The sequence below is a fragment of the Labrus mixtus genome, chromosome 2, assembly GCF_963584025.1.
Source record: "Labrus mixtus chromosome 2, fLabMix1.1, whole genome shotgun sequence".
Classification (NCBI taxonomy): Eukaryota; Metazoa; Chordata; class Actinopteri; order Labriformes; family Labridae; genus Labrus; species Labrus mixtus.
The window spans coordinates 4,293,452-4,310,571 of NC_083613.1; the positions used below are offsets into that span (position 1 = coordinate 4,293,452).

General features: G+C 40.4%; 1 protein-coding gene across 4 annotated transcripts; it reads right to left on the minus strand.

The window, feature by feature from the left end:
• Window positions 1–153: 153 nt before the first annotated feature.
• LOC132981796 (zinc finger protein Aiolos-like) lies at window positions 154–14,433 on the minus strand. Of its 4 annotated transcripts, XM_061047895.1 has the most exons (9): window positions 14,176–14,241; window positions 13,599–13,704; window positions 13,334–13,400; window positions 12,792–12,911; window positions 9,731–10,132; window positions 6,702–6,869; window positions 6,234–6,353; window positions 5,197–5,307; window positions 154–3,948 (listed from the first exon to the last, which is right to left on the minus strand). In XM_061047895.1, exons 3-9 carry the CDS (start codon window positions 13,383–13,385, stop codon window positions 3,296–3,298), a joined length of 1,626 nt encoding a protein of 541 aa, XP_060903878.1. In that variant the 5' UTR covers window positions 13,386–13,400; window positions 13,599–13,704; window positions 14,176–14,241; the 3' UTR covers window positions 154–3,295. The 4 variants fall into 4 exon arrangements, with proteins under 4 accessions (XP_060903878.1, XP_060903854.1, XP_060903861.1 ...); XM_061047871.1 differs by lacking the exon at window positions 13,599–13,704 and having other exon boundaries at window positions 14,176–14,433; XM_061047878.1 differs by having other exon boundaries at window positions 13,334–13,704.
• Between the last annotated feature and the right edge of the window lie 2,687 nt (window positions 14,434–17,120).

Genomic DNA, 17,120 nt, shown 5'->3' on the forward strand with positions numbered 1-17,120 from the left:
TTTTTTTTAATCTAGTTTTTGGAAAAAAAATTATCATTTAGCGTAACTGAAATCCAGCTAACTTGAAGGAAATCTAATAATTTATTCACCCAGACATCTCCCAGACAAAAGTCATTACAAGTTGGTTTCTCATTAAGGGTAAAGCAAAGGGAATTCCTGAAACATCCTTTAATCATGCATTTTCTCATCAACAGTCATGAATTGACAATGACGTCACTTATTTACACAGTTTTGTATTTGTTCCCGTCAAAGTATATCATGATGGTTGTCATTTTGATTTTTGGCTGTTTAGATGACTAATTATTCCATCAGCAGATGTCACCATACTCTCTCAGTATGAGTGGACCTGCTTCGTGACTCCTGTCTGAAAAACAGCAGGCAGTTTTAAAAAAAAAATGAAACTTCAGAAACACAGTTATAGTTTGGACAAAAGCAGGGTTTTGAATCACAAGTCCCATTCACTTTTCCCAGACAATCATTTTTATGTTTAGATGTTTTATGTGTTAGAAATAGTCTTTCATCTTTTAGTTTCCCCTCAATCACCAAAAAAACAAACCCCGCCTTTATTTTTAACCTTAAACTTGTTCAGATAAACCCACACTCTTCCTCAAAACACTACTCAGAAAAGTGAAGCGGCCAATTATTAATTCTAAGATGGATGACTTGGCTTTTACTCTGACATGTGGACACGGAGCTGTGATGACAGTTTGTCTCACAAGTGTCACTTCTCTTCAACCCCAAAGAGAGAGAAAAGGGAACTGGCGCTGATGGAGAACACAGATATTGTGGTAGCAGCTGGATGAAGCTAACACCCTTTTCTGGTCTGAAAGGCAGCAAGGTGTGACCGAGTCCCTTCAGTGTAATGTGAGTGAAGTGCATCCACATTTATTATGACACACAGCTCTATGCACTGCCAGGCTACGAATCCATTTTTATACATACCAGAATTTCCCTTAATCAATCAGAAAAAAAATCCAACAATTTGTCATGACTAAAACTCCAACAATAACATTTTTACCTTCATTTTTGACCTTACTCAGAATAAATCCCACAAGTGGAGTTTTTATTGGCAGACAAACTTTTTGAATACTGTGGGTGAGTTGAGAGCCGAGTGGGAAGAGTGGAGCTACTGATAAGAATCATTGAGTTTCTTGTCATAGATTGTATAGCAGTGTATGTCCCCTCAGTGTTTAAACAAAGCCCATGCAAAAGTTCCTTAGGCTGCATTCCTTCATTTGGCCAGTAGGGGGTTACTCTATTTCTTCAAAAAAACATGACAGATTGTATGCAAATGAATGAGAAAATTACCCTACTACTCACTGGATTTTTTAACCCAGTAAAATTTTTTGCAGATGAGTTCATTGTCTCAAAAGATAGTTTCCCATCTTAATCGATACAGCATGATGTTTATTTAGTCAATTGTGGTCCAAATTACAGCAAAACAGATGAAAAAGCAGGTTATGCTTTACAGTGGGCCTTGTGATTGACAAGTAGCTAGCCATGTGATATGAAACAAGTTTTGTTCATGGTTCTGTTGTACTAAATGATAAGCTGTTTTTTGTTTCTGGGAATACATTTTGTCAACGTGTTTGTTTTTTTTCTTACCCTAGTTCTTTCAAAACAAGTGCTTGTATTAGCTAAATTGACACGTGCTTATCACCAGGGGCGTGTCCAGACTTTTTTTGACTGGGGTGGCCCACCTGGAGCACTGACTTATGCAGGGGTGGCCTCAAGTGTGATGTGCGCACGAACACACAAATAAATATAAATGATCTTCCCTTTCTAACTTCAGCGATCATATCTAATATAACCCAACATGATGGCTACATTAGCTGAAGTTTTAATGACAAGAAATAAGATTTATGTTAAAAGTCAGAATTTAAATTCCTTAAAAAATTAGCATGCAAACTCCTGCACAGTCTAACTTTCAAAAATACATTAATTGGCAATGTTTTGGTCACATTGCCAATTAATTGTTCATTGCAAGTAAGACAGAGTGCATTACTTTCCTGTGCAGAAAAATACTAACAGCCTTTCCCAAAAGGACCCAATAGTTGGTTTTAACATAAGTCCCACTTCTGACAGAGCAAATAGCCAATTAGGATATTGGGGTGGCCACCCATCAGCACATGCCCCTGTTTATCCCCCTTTAAATAAAAACTTAAAAAAAGAATTAAGCTACTTATTTTGGATTGCCTGAATATTTTTTAAATGCCCTCAACAGTCCTACAACCTTTGAGATCCCCTGCTCTGGAGTGATTCTGTGTAAGGAATGCACATATAGACTAATTCTATCATGCAGTTACACGCTTCCCCCCAGCAGATGGATGTTAAGAGTAAAAGGACTTCTGATCCACTGACATTCATTTTTGAAGCAGCCAGGATTTTCAAATCTTGAAATGAGAAGACAAGTTTCATCAGAAAGAAAAAGTGTAGACTGACACTCAAACTCATTTTCATTTCATACAAAGCTTTTTTTTATGCAAATGGTTTGATGCTGATCTTCATCATAAAAAACACTTTACACTGAATTTACATCTCTCTCAACGTTCATTTAAACCCCCATTATCTCTGCCCTACGTAATAGTGCGTAACAGTTCATCTCTGCAAAGCGGTGAGCCATTTCCAACTTGCGCAAGGGCTAAACATGTAACTATTCTGGAGAGAGAAAACATCAGATGGTGCAGAGGGAAGTGAAGTCTTTTGAAGCAATGAACTGCACTCAAAACCACAGAACTAAAAAGAGGCATGTGACCTTATAGATAATGGGATTTTTTTCTGCAATCTTGAACTGACAAGTTTTTTTTTTAAATTTTTTTAGAGAAGCTCTCTCAAACAAGGTGTTGCCTTATGTTTGATGTAGGAAAATGCATTTTTTTTTTGCAATTTAACTGAGATAAGAGGAAAAAAGAAATCGAGCAGACACTCAATAAATGCAACAATTTCTGCTACTATGTCAAAGATTTGGATGTTTACATGGAAAAAGAACAGGGATCATCAAATACAAAAGTACGTTTGAAAATAAAGTACACTTCCTCCCCTCCTATTAACACTTTACAGGCCATCTTTTCAGATGAATACAGTATGACTAAGAACACTGACACCTCTCACACACCTAGAACTTCTCTCATTTTGTCTCGGTTACACACATTCACTCATATCAAGCACATACACCAGACACAAAGAGAGATGGCTGCTACTCCATGCTTTCATTTTTGATACTATCAGCTACTTGTATGAGTAAACCTGAGAGTGTGCTCATACATATGTGAGTGTATAAGCATTAAATGAAAAACTACTTCAGTTCTAGGCGGTGCTCCCCACGGGCTATGTGGGAAGTGAACTCGTAACGGTCCCGGCTGCGGTGGCCGCACACGTTGCACTCGAGCGGATCGCGGAAGCCGTGGCAGCCCATGTGTATGGTGAACATGACATAGTCCAGAAAGATCACCCTGCAGTGACCACAGGGGTACACCGCTCCGGGCAGAGGTCCCGCCTCCCCGTCGGCTCGCACTACCCGTAGCGCCTCCAGTGGGGATAAAGGGATGGGCTGAGCGTGTGGGTGGGGGAGGCCGTTCTGGTGGTTTAGCCCTCCCCCCAGCAGGTGTCCTAAGCTGTACATGATGGGCTGGGACATCTGGGAGCCGTCTGTGTGGAACGAGTCGATGCTGAGGGGGGGCTGTGGCGCATGAGGGTGGCCCAGGAACGACATACTCATCTTGTGGCCGTTAGTGAGGCCAATGGGGGTTATGTCGTTGCGGCCTATTGAAATAGGGTAGGGCCTGAGGGAAGGAGCCGAGTCACTGTCAGGCCCTGGATGGACAGCAGGTTGTTGCTGGTGGTGGTGGTAGGCTTCCAGCCCAGGGGAGCCTGGTGGAGGGTCCTTAATGTCAGAGGGATGGATCAGTTCCCTCTTAAAGCTCAAGTCCAGACAAACGCCATTGTCTCCTAGACCAGCAGCACGAGAAGAAAGAGCACTCAAACTCAGCAGGAAGAGGTTTCACACCCTTCATCCAACAGCAGCTGGAGACATACCAAGAAAGCGAGCAGCAGTTTAAGCAGTTACTGCCCAGAGATAGAGAAAGATATGATAAGGGAACTTCATGTGTTTGAGTGGAAGAGGTGACGAAAAAGTGCATCGCCCAGGCAACACAAAGGAAGACCCGCACAGTGAGTCGGACTTTCCAAGGTTGACGGGATTAAAGAAGCTTTAAAGAAACAGAACAGCCAAAGAAAGCAGTTCAGCTAGGAGGCATGAAAGGACAGAGGAAGCAGAGGAAACAGACGACACAGACGATAAAGGCCTCCTCTGCAGCTGCAGCTGAGACGGAGAGGCACCTGCTCACGTTTCTCGCCTCCCGCCTGTTCTCTGTCTCTGTGCGGTTTTCAGAAATTACTTCTCTTTCCCCCCCTGTGGTTGTCATATTCGAAGATCTCACTTATTTGTCAACTTGATAGAGCTGTCGGAGATGCTCTGCCGAGACACCCTTGAGTTTTGCAAGGAGCTTGAAGCTTGATTACGAAACTACAACCCAATGTTAGTACAGCCTAACCAGAGAGACGAGAGTATTATATGTCGGGCATCCTATTATGAAACTGATTTCTTTAATCATTCATCAATCAGGAAATGATCTCAGCTTGGATCAAAACATGCAAAGTGAGTGATTAAACCGAGAAGTTTCAAGTGCTTTTTCTCTTTTTCTCTCATTTGAATAATCATGGTTACCAATACCCACCTATGACACAATTCTGGAAGAGAATATAGGACAGTGTCGACCACTTGCTGATGTGGGCAGGTATGAGGCATGAGGTGCTCTACCCACAATTCCTGTTAGGCAAGAGACGAAGAGACAAGCGAGGACAAAAAAGACAGACAAACAAGTAGCTTAGACAGACAATTTGAAAAAATAAAAAAAAATACTACCAAACATGAATTCAGCATTGTGAAGCATAAAAAACCCAGCAAAAAGCAAAAATTGCATTTCAAAAAGACAGAAGCATATAATGGCTGCACAAAGAATTTTGTTTTTAAAAGAGCTCAGTAAACAAAAGGGGATTTAAAAGATTTAAACAATTCAATTAATTAGATAAACATTGCAATTAAACATAATCTTTTTTTTTTATAAATGTTAGGCGTTGTATTAAAAACTGCTGAAAACCGCTTGAGGTCTGTGTTGTGAGTCCAGCTGCTCTTACCTGTGAACTTCTGTGGCATCGTGCTCTTCCGTTTGGCCACATTGTTTGCAAGCCTGTCGAGCAGCAGAGCACGCTCAGTGCCCATCTGAGTCCTGGATGTCTGGCTGTCCTCTGCAAAAGAATCGGAGAGTAAGTGCGTCGTGGAAATGAAGACCCCATCATGTACAAAACCACTCGTGTTTAGGGTGAACACCTCGCTGTCCACTTGTTGAGATTTGGATATAAAGTAAGAAAAAACTAGCAACCCAATGTAGAGGCACACTGGGAGGGAAAATCTATTAATTTAAGATCAGAAGCTCCTCTGACCTCACTTCCTGGTGCTTTGTACTCCACCAGTGCAGGAGATGAGACCACATAATGAGGATGTGCTTCCTCACCACTACGGTACAACCTGGCATAAACTTACAACATCTGGCCACAGAGCATTGTCTCGGTGTTGCAACAGCGCAGCTGTCCTTCCAGAATGTCAGGACGTTTTTTTGGGGTAAGGTTATTAATTTTTTTTTGTTTGCTGTTCGTTCGTGTGAGTGGCTGGCCTGAAAATAATTTGCCCTATAATTCCCCTTCGTATTATAGACATGAGGAGCGGTCTTCAGAGCGCTGAGTCTCCACACCACAGCAGCCACAACCTATTTAGCTGTATGACGGGCTAACAGCTGCTAGCACATGTATTCAACAAGGCAATAAAACAGATCTATTGAACATCACAGATTTAATCATGCATCTGCTGCAGACACACAAAGGGTTTGTTATTGTGACATGTGAAGTTGAAGTTGGCATCAGAAAGTGTTGTTCATGGGGCGCTGGTGGCGCAGTAGTTAGTGCGTGCGCCCCATGTGTGGAGACTGTAGTCCTTCAAACGGGCAGCCTGTGGCTCCTTTCCCGCATGTCATTCCCAACTCTCTCTTTCTCCCTGATTTTCGATTCTATCCACTGTCCTAGCTCTCCAATTAAGGCACAAAAAAGCCCAAAAATAAATCTTTAAAAAAAGAAGAAAGTGTTGTTCACACAAAGCGTTGTATGGACCCTCCGCTCACCTCTCTCAGCCTTCAAACCGCTGCTCTGAATGTATACATGGCACCTCTCTCTGTGTTCCTCCAGCGAGCTGCGTTGCTTGTAGCTCCGATTGCAGTGGTTGCACTTGAAGGGCTTCTCCACTGGAAACAGGGAGACACATTAAAAACATCTTGTGCTACAATAAGTATTATTTCCTGGTTTCAAACAAAACTGATGATGTGCATATTAGGCAGCATGCAGGGTTTCTGCATGTGAAACATGTGAACTGAGAGTGAGTAATTTGTCCTGTGTGATGTGTGTATCTGTATGAAAGTGTAGAGGCTGTTCCAGGAACAAGCCATGCAGACTCAGCAGACCTCATGTGTTCCGAGTCAGAATGACTGAGAAACCAACATTAAAGGGGTGAGAGATTTTGTACACAGGTGCACTCAGTATCAGTGCATGTCATCTTCACACGTGTGTGTGTGTGTGTGTGTGGCAGCAGGTACCAGAGTGGGTGCGCAGGTGCCCACTAAGAGCGTCTCGGCGACGGCAGGCATAGCTGCACATCGGGCATTTGAAAGGCTTCTCCCCGGAGTGCAGTTTGATGTGGCGAAGCAGGTTTCCCTTTTGGGTGAAGGAGGATCCGCACTGACTGCAGTGGAACGGTCTCTCACCTGAGCAGAACACATATGATGGAGAAAATAAACAAAGAAATGTAAATCTAAACTATTTTAACATATTCATTTTACATAAAAGTTTGTAGTGTGTATTCACACCAGGAGAGTCCTTTAGTCTGGACCAAATACAATGTTTCTGTTTTGGTTTGGTGCAGTTTATTTGCACATTGCACTTTTTCACAAGAGGCATGTGAATTTGTAAACAAAACCACATGTGTGCAAAGATCATTCAATCATTGGACAAAAAGGTCTGGGGCGGGGTAAAGCGGTAATCGCAAAAAATTGAAGTGTGTGAAAGCATGTTACAATACAAGGTCAGTTTTATGATGCGTGCTGCAGGAAGGCTGCGAAGGAGAGCTCTAATGTGCGCCAACCACGGCATGCTTACAGCAAGCCTTTTGTGCAGAAGCAAAACAACAACACTGTGCTGCTTACTAAACAATTATTTCCTATAATGCGCCTGGCAATGGGAGCCTGTTACGTCCATAAAGGCGTATGATTTTTGAACTGGGTCGGACTGAGGTCCGGTCGCTTTCACATCTCAAATGAACCGTACCCAAGGTCGTTTGGAAGCGAAACCGAGACCACCTCTTCAGCTGGGTCTCGGTTCGGCTGTTCGATGGTTTGTATTCACACCAGCACAAAAGATCTGCACCAAGGTTTTAGTTAGTTTCAAGTGAACTAAACAAGGTAGGTGTGAATACACCCTAAGAAACAAAAAATGATTCCAATTGACCGGCCTATTCAACTCACTAAATATTTAGGGGTACATTTAGTGTATGACTTTTATGCATGTAGACAGTTTTACTTCTCTAGTTAAGAGAAGAAGAAGAAGAAGAAGAAGAAATCCTTCATTAATCCTTCGAGGGATAACTCAATGTTACACTCTGTGGCTACAAACACACACAGAAAATAAAATACAGAAACATGCACAAACAGGATCCTTTGGACATGTTCTAATTAAGAGATGTCCGAGTGAGGGGCTGCACATGAAAGCGCGCCCTGGCAGTTAGGGGTTCAGTGCCTTGCTCAAGGGTACATCAGCGGTGCTCAGGAAGTGAACCGGTACCTCTCCAGCTACAGGACAATTTTGCGACTTTGTCCTAACTGGAACTTGAGCTGGCAGTCCTCTAGTTCAGTGGTTCTCAAACTATGGTACGTGGGCTCCCTGTGGTGGTACGCAAAGAAATCTCCACAATATAAAAAAAAAACCCGTTCAGCATAAAACGACAATTTTTTTTGTCGTACTCTTATCTGTCTTGTTTCTACTGAGTTGTATTTATATCAAATGTCTTTTCCCTCTAAATTAATCTAGTTTTTGCAACAAACAACTTTAATCTGCTCAATTTATGATCACGCACAGACATAAACAACAACAGCAGTACACCTCGCGTTTTGAAAAGTTCCACTAGATATTCTGTTATAGTTCAGTACTGAAACAACAGCAAGCAGCTGTAGGCCTACATTAACAGAATCTGATACTTGGAGAGCCAAATATTTTCGGAGGTGGTACGCAGTCTAAAAAGTTTGAGAACCACTGCTCTAGTTCACAACTCAAGTCCAAACAGACTGAGCTCCTGGCGCCTGCAGAGATTCAGAATTTCAGAGATCTGGTCTACTTTAAAAGTTAGATAGCATCTTTTGTACACACGTTTATTGCTGGATTTCTCCGTGCAGCGCAAACAGTACTTCAGCGACAATCGCTGTTAAATAAAGGATTTTTATATGCTATCAGAGTGCCTCGGACTTTCAGTTTGAGACTGCCTCTTCACACTTCACTTCACTTTCTCTTCTAATCAGGACAGTACAACTTTTTTATCAACTATTCCACTATTGTCCCCTGTTCCTGAAGAGCACCTGATTTTTTCTATATTTATTTTGTTTTTTGACCCAGTGCAGCACTCCCTTCTACGTTTTTTCCCTGCAAACACTACTTTATTTAGGCTTAAACATTTTGCAGATGTCACATGAAGTGAATGTTAAGTGTTTCTTTTGTTTTGAGTTGAATTCATTACTTTTGTTATTAAAGATTGTCTTACACAAGACAACATCCACTCTGGTATTCAGAGACCTGAAAGAATAAAGTTCTTATGACTCTAACCACACAAATGCCACAGTCAATTGCGCATATGACTTCCCATGTTGAAAAAAGCAGCCTCATGAGTTTCATCTGTAGGCGTCCTTATTCTGCTGCTCAAACCTTCTCATTGTTAAATGAAGTTTTACTATTATTCAGACCGACAGCTGGCTTTGTTCTTCACACTGATCGATAAAGGAATAGAGCCATCATCGTGTGTCAAAGGCTTCTTGCTACATTTAGAGGTCAAACTCGTTACCTCGATCTTTTGACAGGTTTTAGTAAAAATCATTAGATCGTTCTTTTTCCTCATTTTACCTCTTTCAAGACCCATGAAAATGAAACAGCTTTTCAGTGGGGGCCTTGGCCAAGTCAGTGCACACATTTAATAATAATTAAATCAAGCACAAAGGAAAATACTATACTTTTTTTTGGCAGGTTTAACTAAATGTGTGTGGTTCCAGTATAAAGGTTGAACCTGATTGTCCTTATTGAAGCAGTAGATTTGAATGATATTCACATGAGTGAGTTATTACAAAAGTTGCATAATTAAGGCTGTAGATGTTCTTTGTTTGCATGACCTATTTGCTCCTGCAATCAAATCTCAAAGTTATGGCCTGTGTTTTAAATTTGAACAAAGTAAGTATATTTCATGTATAATGTGGTTAATCCTAGTTACTCGATCAGACATCTTGACCTAGTCAACACAAGGCGCTATCTCCCGTTGCTGTCACTGATGAAAATTGTGTAACTGTTTGAGGTTGGGTGTTCCTGTGCTCACCCGTGTGGCTGCGCTTGTGCACCATCAGGACGTTGATGCTGACGCAGGACAGGCCACAGATGTCACAGTTGAGCTTGCCTGTTGTTTGGATGCGAGACCCTGAAGCTCCGGGCACATAGGTGTCTTCTGATTCAGCCGATGGTTCTGCAGTGTGGGCGTCTGGCAGAGCGGCGCCATCGTAGTGCGAGTAGACCAGCGAGAGGTCCTCTGGCTCACTCAGGGTATCTCCCTCTTCATCCCTGTCTCTGTCATCACCTGTCTCCTCCTCATCTAACCCTTCTTCTATCTCCTCCTCGTGGCCCCCCTCTGCCACGTCTTTCGGCACAATTTCTCTTTCTTTTTCAGCCTCATGGTACAGATCATCGTTATCTTTCATCTCCTCTGCCTCAGTTTTTATTGCACCTAAGCAAAAAGGAAGCAGAGAATGTATTTGGAGAGACATTTGATGTTATCACAGATGAAAGATTGAAACATGATAAAAAAGCACAGATAAATAGAGACAAGACATAATGCAAGGATACATGTGCATATACAGCTTGTGATGTTTGTACTCATATACAGAGATGATACTAAACCTGAATGTGGAACACTGTCTCAACCTCCCCTCCTACAACTGATAAGTTTGATAATAGAACAAGCACATCTCCAAAGTGTTGGGCCTTTGAATAGTGTCACTGCAACATTCATAAGATGTGTGCTCAAGATAAGGGGAAGGCATTTCCTCTGAATGCACATAAACTAGAACCAGGGCAGGAGAGAGACGCAGCCCGAGCCTCACATAGAAACTAGTTCCTGCTTTGTTTTTCAAAAAAAGATTTGAAAATTGAACATTTTACATCTAAAGTGACACTGGCAAAGTTGTTATAAAATTTCCCAAATCCATTATTAATCTCCTCCCATTTTTGTTTCTATCAACCAGTAGAACTTCTTCACTTTTTTTCTTTCTACAATTTGTCATTCTGTTGCTCGTTCACCACACAGAATCTGCAGAACCGATGTAAATAAATCATCACAGAAACTGTTGACGCGCAGAGTTCCTGAGGCCTGGTAAGCAGGACCTCTCACCCAGCCTTTTTCTAAGTGTGAAATAACCCCCAGCATACTCAGCTCCATCCAGAAACCACACTGTGGTCTTGGCGGTGATGATGATGAGCTGAAGAGCAGCGCCTTGCTTGTGGAAAGCGCTGAGAGGTGCTATGGAAACTTTGCACACGCACCGCTCTTTGTGGCCCAATATAGAGTCCAGGGTCTGAGAGCAGTGAACCGCAGGCTGTGCATCAGACGCAGAGCAGGGCTTTAGGATGTGCACCAAGTGGTGCAGATGGGTGGCAGTCAGAAATAAACAGGAGCGCCGTCTGTGACACCATACTCTTTTTTTAATTTGCCAAATGAGGGACTAAGGCCACAAGGCTGAAAAGGAACATTTCAACACTCAAAATACAATGTGTGAAACAAGGTGGTCACAGTTTAGAAATGTGTAAAAAAAAATGTATGCTTCCAGTCAGTGTGAGAGGACAATGCAGAGTTTATATGACTGTTTATTTAACTTGTATTGAATTGACTTTTGTATTAATACGATGGTTTTTGTTTGATAACGACGACTTATAAGATGGTTTCTATACTGATTAGAGCTCTCAAGAACTGCCCTCAATGTTGTGCTTTGCCTCTGGTCACTTCCTGTCAGCACCTGTGTGTCCAATCAGACTCAAAGCTGATCGTTTTACTGACATTGTTCCCTTTTTTCTAGATCCTTGCTTGTGTTGTTCTTACTCTCTGATGTACGTCGCTTTGGATAAAAGCGTCTGCTAAGTGAATTGTAGAATTGTAGTAGAATTAATAACTGACTATAGACTATCTTATTATGATTCAGACTCAAACAGCATGCTTCACCGCTCTCTGTCCCCTGGTTTGGGTCTCCATATGTTAGAATGTTGGTTTGACTGCTTTAACATTTATGGTCTTTACTGACTCCTCAAACTTTCAAAAGGCTTCAAGGACAAATGAGTTTGTCACTCGTGTAACCTCCAGCCAGCTCTGCAGCCTGAAAGTGCTCTTTAAGTTTTAGCTCCCGTCATGGTATGGGCTACAGAGACGGCGAAACAAGATACATTTATAAACATTGAGAATGAAGAAATTAAGAAATATTTGACCACTGAATGCACATGTCCTTTAACTAACAATGTGTTTGTTTGTTTGTTTGTTTTTCACTGTGAAACTATTTTAATAATATTGTCTTGGTGACAACTACTATCTAAATGACTTTTTGTATCTTTAATGGAGCTACTCAAGATTACATATTGACATATTATTACCATATGAAATATAATAAACCAGAATTGGGTGACCCTAATGCTACAGTTTGTGAGAAACATCCAGATAAGTGAAGCCGATACATAAAGGTACCTCAGTTTTTCTCATTTTCCTGTAAAACTGTATTTTAAAAATACATATATAATAATAAAAATAATAATAATATATCCTTTATTAATCCCGCGAGGGGAAATTCATTTTTTTCCCCAGTTTTTTTTCAGTTTTATCTTTCTTTGCGCCTATTGGTTAAGAAAATCCTACAGAGAAGCGCCTATAGCCTCGTGGTTATGTAGTGCGCCTCATGTACAGAGGCTATAGTCCTCGTAACAGAGACCATGGGTTTGAATCCGACCTCGACCCTATGCTGCATGTCATCTCCCACTTTTCCTGTCTCTCTTTAACTGTCCTATCCAAAAAAGGCCCCCAAAAATAACTTGAACAACACATCAGTATTTGAACGCTTAAACACAAAAAAGATATTCACATTACTATACAGTGGGCAGATTAAAAACATGGTTATCAAATTCTCTTTGCTTGACTTGACATTGTCTCCCAACATCATTTCTACTAACATATCTCAGGGTTTGCTGCAATGTTCTGCGTACTTTTCCCCCCTCAAACTTCTCACTGTCTGCGGCCACAAAGGGAATAAACGTGCGTTAGTGGCTACACACAGAAGTAAAATGGAAAGACATCAAAGGTGTGGAGCATGTGTGTGTGTTGGTGTGTGTGGGTGTGTTAGTGAACCTACGTGAAGTGGTCGAACTTTCTCCACCCTGCACTCCATTCTCACTACTCGAGTTATCCTCCCTCTCTTCTTCCTCCTCCTCCTCCCTGTGTGGCTTCAGATCTGCAACCTCGCTGTAAGCGTCTGAAAAAGTGACACATGCAAAACGTGTTACTTTTTGTTTCATTAATTAGCACTTTAAAACATGTGTACTACACTTCTCTGCAAACATACTTCAAAAATATGGGAATGTTAAAAATCCAGTTGCAGAGACAATTTATGGCTTTTTTTATTACTTTATTGCAGGCTGTTTCACTACATTACAAGTTGTCATATTTCATCACACATTTTGTTCATCCTGGCATATTTTTATATATAAGTTTTTAACATACAAGAATACATACAACATGAAATAAAAATAAATAAAGTTCCAAAGAAAAGGAACGAAGAGAAAAAAGATAATTAAATTAAGATTTTGAAAGAAAAAAATAATAAAACTTATGGCTTTTATACTCTAATGCGGTGGTTCTGCATTAACAACAGAGACAAGGGAATAAGATACTCACCCATCGTGTCTCCCTCTTGGGCAGTGAAATCAGTATGTTTGTCTGTGCTCATGATGAAAGAAACGTTCTGTGGTGAGATGGCAAGAAGTAGTTTCAATGAGATAATCCATGTGAAGACAGATGCCTTCTTTTGACAAGTATACTACCTGGAAAAGTCTTGTATTGTGCTGCATCAACTTTTTTCACTACTGTCACTAATGACAGGTTTGCTGCATTGTGTATTAATGTGACATTTCTTGAAAGACTTGCAACACTTGCAACTCACTGTTCCTGCTGGTTGGACAGCATGACAAGTTCACCTAAAAAAAAACCCAACGAGTGTGGGGTAAAAGCCCACGGTTGATTGCTCGTCCCCCGTCACTACATTTAGCCTGACGAGAAAGAAGATGATGTTCACTGCACATGTACTTCCTGCCTGGTCTCTACATAGGAGCAAGTGTGTATGTGCTTTCCACTCCAACAGCCAGAGAGACACTCCAACACTTTTAGTTATATTTTCTAAATGAATTAGAAGATAAAACATCTAGCTGTATTAAAAACTGTTTTAAAAGTCTTTTATATTATGTTTTTTAGTTGATTAAAAAGCTTGAAATATACACACTTTTAGTAATTGTTTGAAATACAAAAGTAATTCATCACTGTTCAGTTACTAGTCCTCATTTTAAGAATCTCATTCAGAGAGGAGAAAAGGTGAAAACAAGCTGAAGCTCAGGAGCACAAAGGCTAAAAGTTACAACTAATAAATACTAAACATACTTTTGAGTTTAATGTTCTGTTGAAGATGAAGATCATGATGTGTCTGATGGTATGAAGTTTATGATAGTAAGATGAAATGCTCTTACCTCTGCTCTCTGCTCAGCACCGCTCTCTCGCAGTAGGAGATTCCACGCTGTGCCACAGGACTTTCTCTGAATATGGAATAAAAGCAACGTCACTTGGAGAGATCCCTTAAAGAAACAGGAACTCATTTTGAACGAGGTGGAGCATCAAAAGGCACGAGCATGCTCACACATCACAGCAGCAGCAGCACCGGTGAATCGGATCGCTCCTCCTTACCGGTTTCATGATCAGAATATTTACATTCCTTTGATAAATGCAAACATGTAGAGTCTCTAACACCATGAGAGAAACATAGAACTGTAAATGTTTTGATATCAAGCAGTCCACATGATTGTTGTCACCATTTAAGGATCTAGTACTCCATCTTGTGGCCAAATAAGAAAGATGTTTTCATTCCTACTCTTCTTTTTCCAAATTCAATAAAAACAAGTGTACCACCCCACCTCCAAGTATTTCTTCTGAAGCTCTTTCAATACATTTAAGCTCTTTCATCAAGGTATGATACTTTTTGTCATCCAGCAGATATTTGTTTTGAGTTTGAATGGATTCATTGTATCCAGTTTGAGGCCATATTCTGGTGTTGATACCATTCTAAAAGTGATGTGTACATGGAGCATGAAAAAAGCATGGTCCTGTTTCTATAAGAGTAGTTCATATGCATGATTCTCTAAACCAGGTAAGTTCTTATCCAGTGCTGTCAAAACCAGGATATGATCAGAATCAGAATCAGATTTATTGGTCAGATATGCTTACACACACACAAGAAATTTAACTTTGGTGAACTGTGCTCTCTTATGTACAGGTCCAACATTAAATATCAACAATAAACATAGTAAGAAAAGACTAATATTTACATGACTAAATATGAAACAGTGCAGTGGTGAATAGTGCAAAAGATGCTGAAGTAACACGATAAGTAAAATGCAGTTATGTGACAGACTGGTCAATTAAGATGTCAATTATAGTATTTACATAAATAAGTGTGCGATCATTTAAATTAAATAATATATATATACATATATATGTATATTCATAGTGACGGTTGGTTTAGAGTCATTTCACCACGACAGGTCTGACACTCTGTGACTGTTTAGCGTTCATCAGAGTGACAGCGTGGGGGAAGAAACTGATGTTTAAATGCACGATACATAACAAGGATACTTCAGCAAACCTGAGCACATGCTGGATTTTAGAGAACCATACCACTGTATCTTTTCTGAGGTTTTTGTGCTTTCCTGTCTCTCAAGCTCTTGTGCATCATCTGCCTCTGGTCTTTTAAGTGCTAGCAGTATTACTCGTAATATTTTGTTGATATTGCCAATTAAGTTTTATCATCTCATCCTCATCTTCATTGACAGACTCAGGAGTCAATAATAAAAATAAAAAAAAACAGATAAAAAAAACCAAGATTAAGAACAAGGTAAAAACAAAGAAAATACCACCAATATAATAAAAGACAGTTATACCAGTGTCTCAACAGGGATGAGTGGTATCGCACAGAACTATGGCTGGGTCAGAAGCATTATAATGGAGTTCTGAGAATCCTTCAATAAACAAATAGTGGAAAATGTTGAGTCCTTATTTTAAAAACTGTTCTCTTGTTCTTTAAAAGTGTAATCATGTCATTATAAGCAGCTAAAAGCTTTTGTAAGCTTGCCTTTTCATACTTGGCCCACAGGGGGGCAGTATAACGATGAGTTAAAAGAGATTTCTCTAAACATGAGCACAATCCTCTAACAGAGAATTTTCTTGCCAACATATCTGCTTGAGTATATAATATTTGGCACTGTCTGTACATGACACCATCATCATCATCAGACATTTGATCTGTACTGAAGTGCCCTACATATTTATTTGTTTGCGACTGACACTAAGCACCTGCCCTGACAGGCAAAAAATCCTCGTTCCCTTTCTGTCCTGCACATCAACACAGCACTCTTTTTAAGCATTGTATTGTACGTCATATGTTACCCCATAGTCAGAGCTAATATTCAGCAGATGCTGAAACAAAAAGAAGATTGATAATGTTGTTACCCAACACACAACCAGTGTTGCAACCATTCAGTTGTAGAAATAGATCATTCATGTACATGTTTAAAGAGTGCTGGAGAAAGCACCACCCCCATTTGAATTTCATACTCCATGGTTGGTAAACCATTAAGACAAAATCCTTACAATATAATCAGACACCCCTTTTTCACTTAGATTCATAAACAACTTTGTGATGGTTAACAGGATAAAAGGCTTTAAGATATTAACAAATTATATAAGGACAGATGACTGTTTCCTGCCTTCCTCAACAGCTTCTTTCAAGGCATAAATACAAAGTTTAGTACCATGCTTAGCTTTAAAGCCAAATTGATTATCTATGGCACCAGTAAATTCAGATAACCGATGTAAAAGAATCCTCTCTGGGACCTTAGATACCACACTGGTTAGTGCAATAGGCCGGTAATTTGCCAGCTTTGTCCTTGATGACAGGCACTAAAGTAACAGATAACATAGAGTCTGGCAGCATACTGGGAGTCGTTAGACCAGTAAAACAAATAGTAAAAACAACTGCAACCTTTGGGCGAGCAAACTTGAGGTGCTCTGCAGAGATCTGCTCTGAAGCCTCTTGCCTTATTATCAGCACGCTGTGATTTTGCTTGGTCGACCTCAGTGGCTGTAAATCCTTCTTAATCACTGCCAGCCATTTAATATTCAGCAGATGCTGAAACAAAAAGAAGATTGATTATGTTGTAACCCAACACACAACCAGTGTTGCAACCATTCAGTTGTAGAAATAGATCATTCATGTACATGTTTAAAGAGTGCTGGAGAAAGCACCACCCCCATTTGACTTTCATACTCCATGGTTGGTAAACCATTAAGACAAAATCCTTTCAAGTGTCATCGTGGAATAACTGTTGTTGTGATATATTCAGTTAGACAACGTGCAACATGT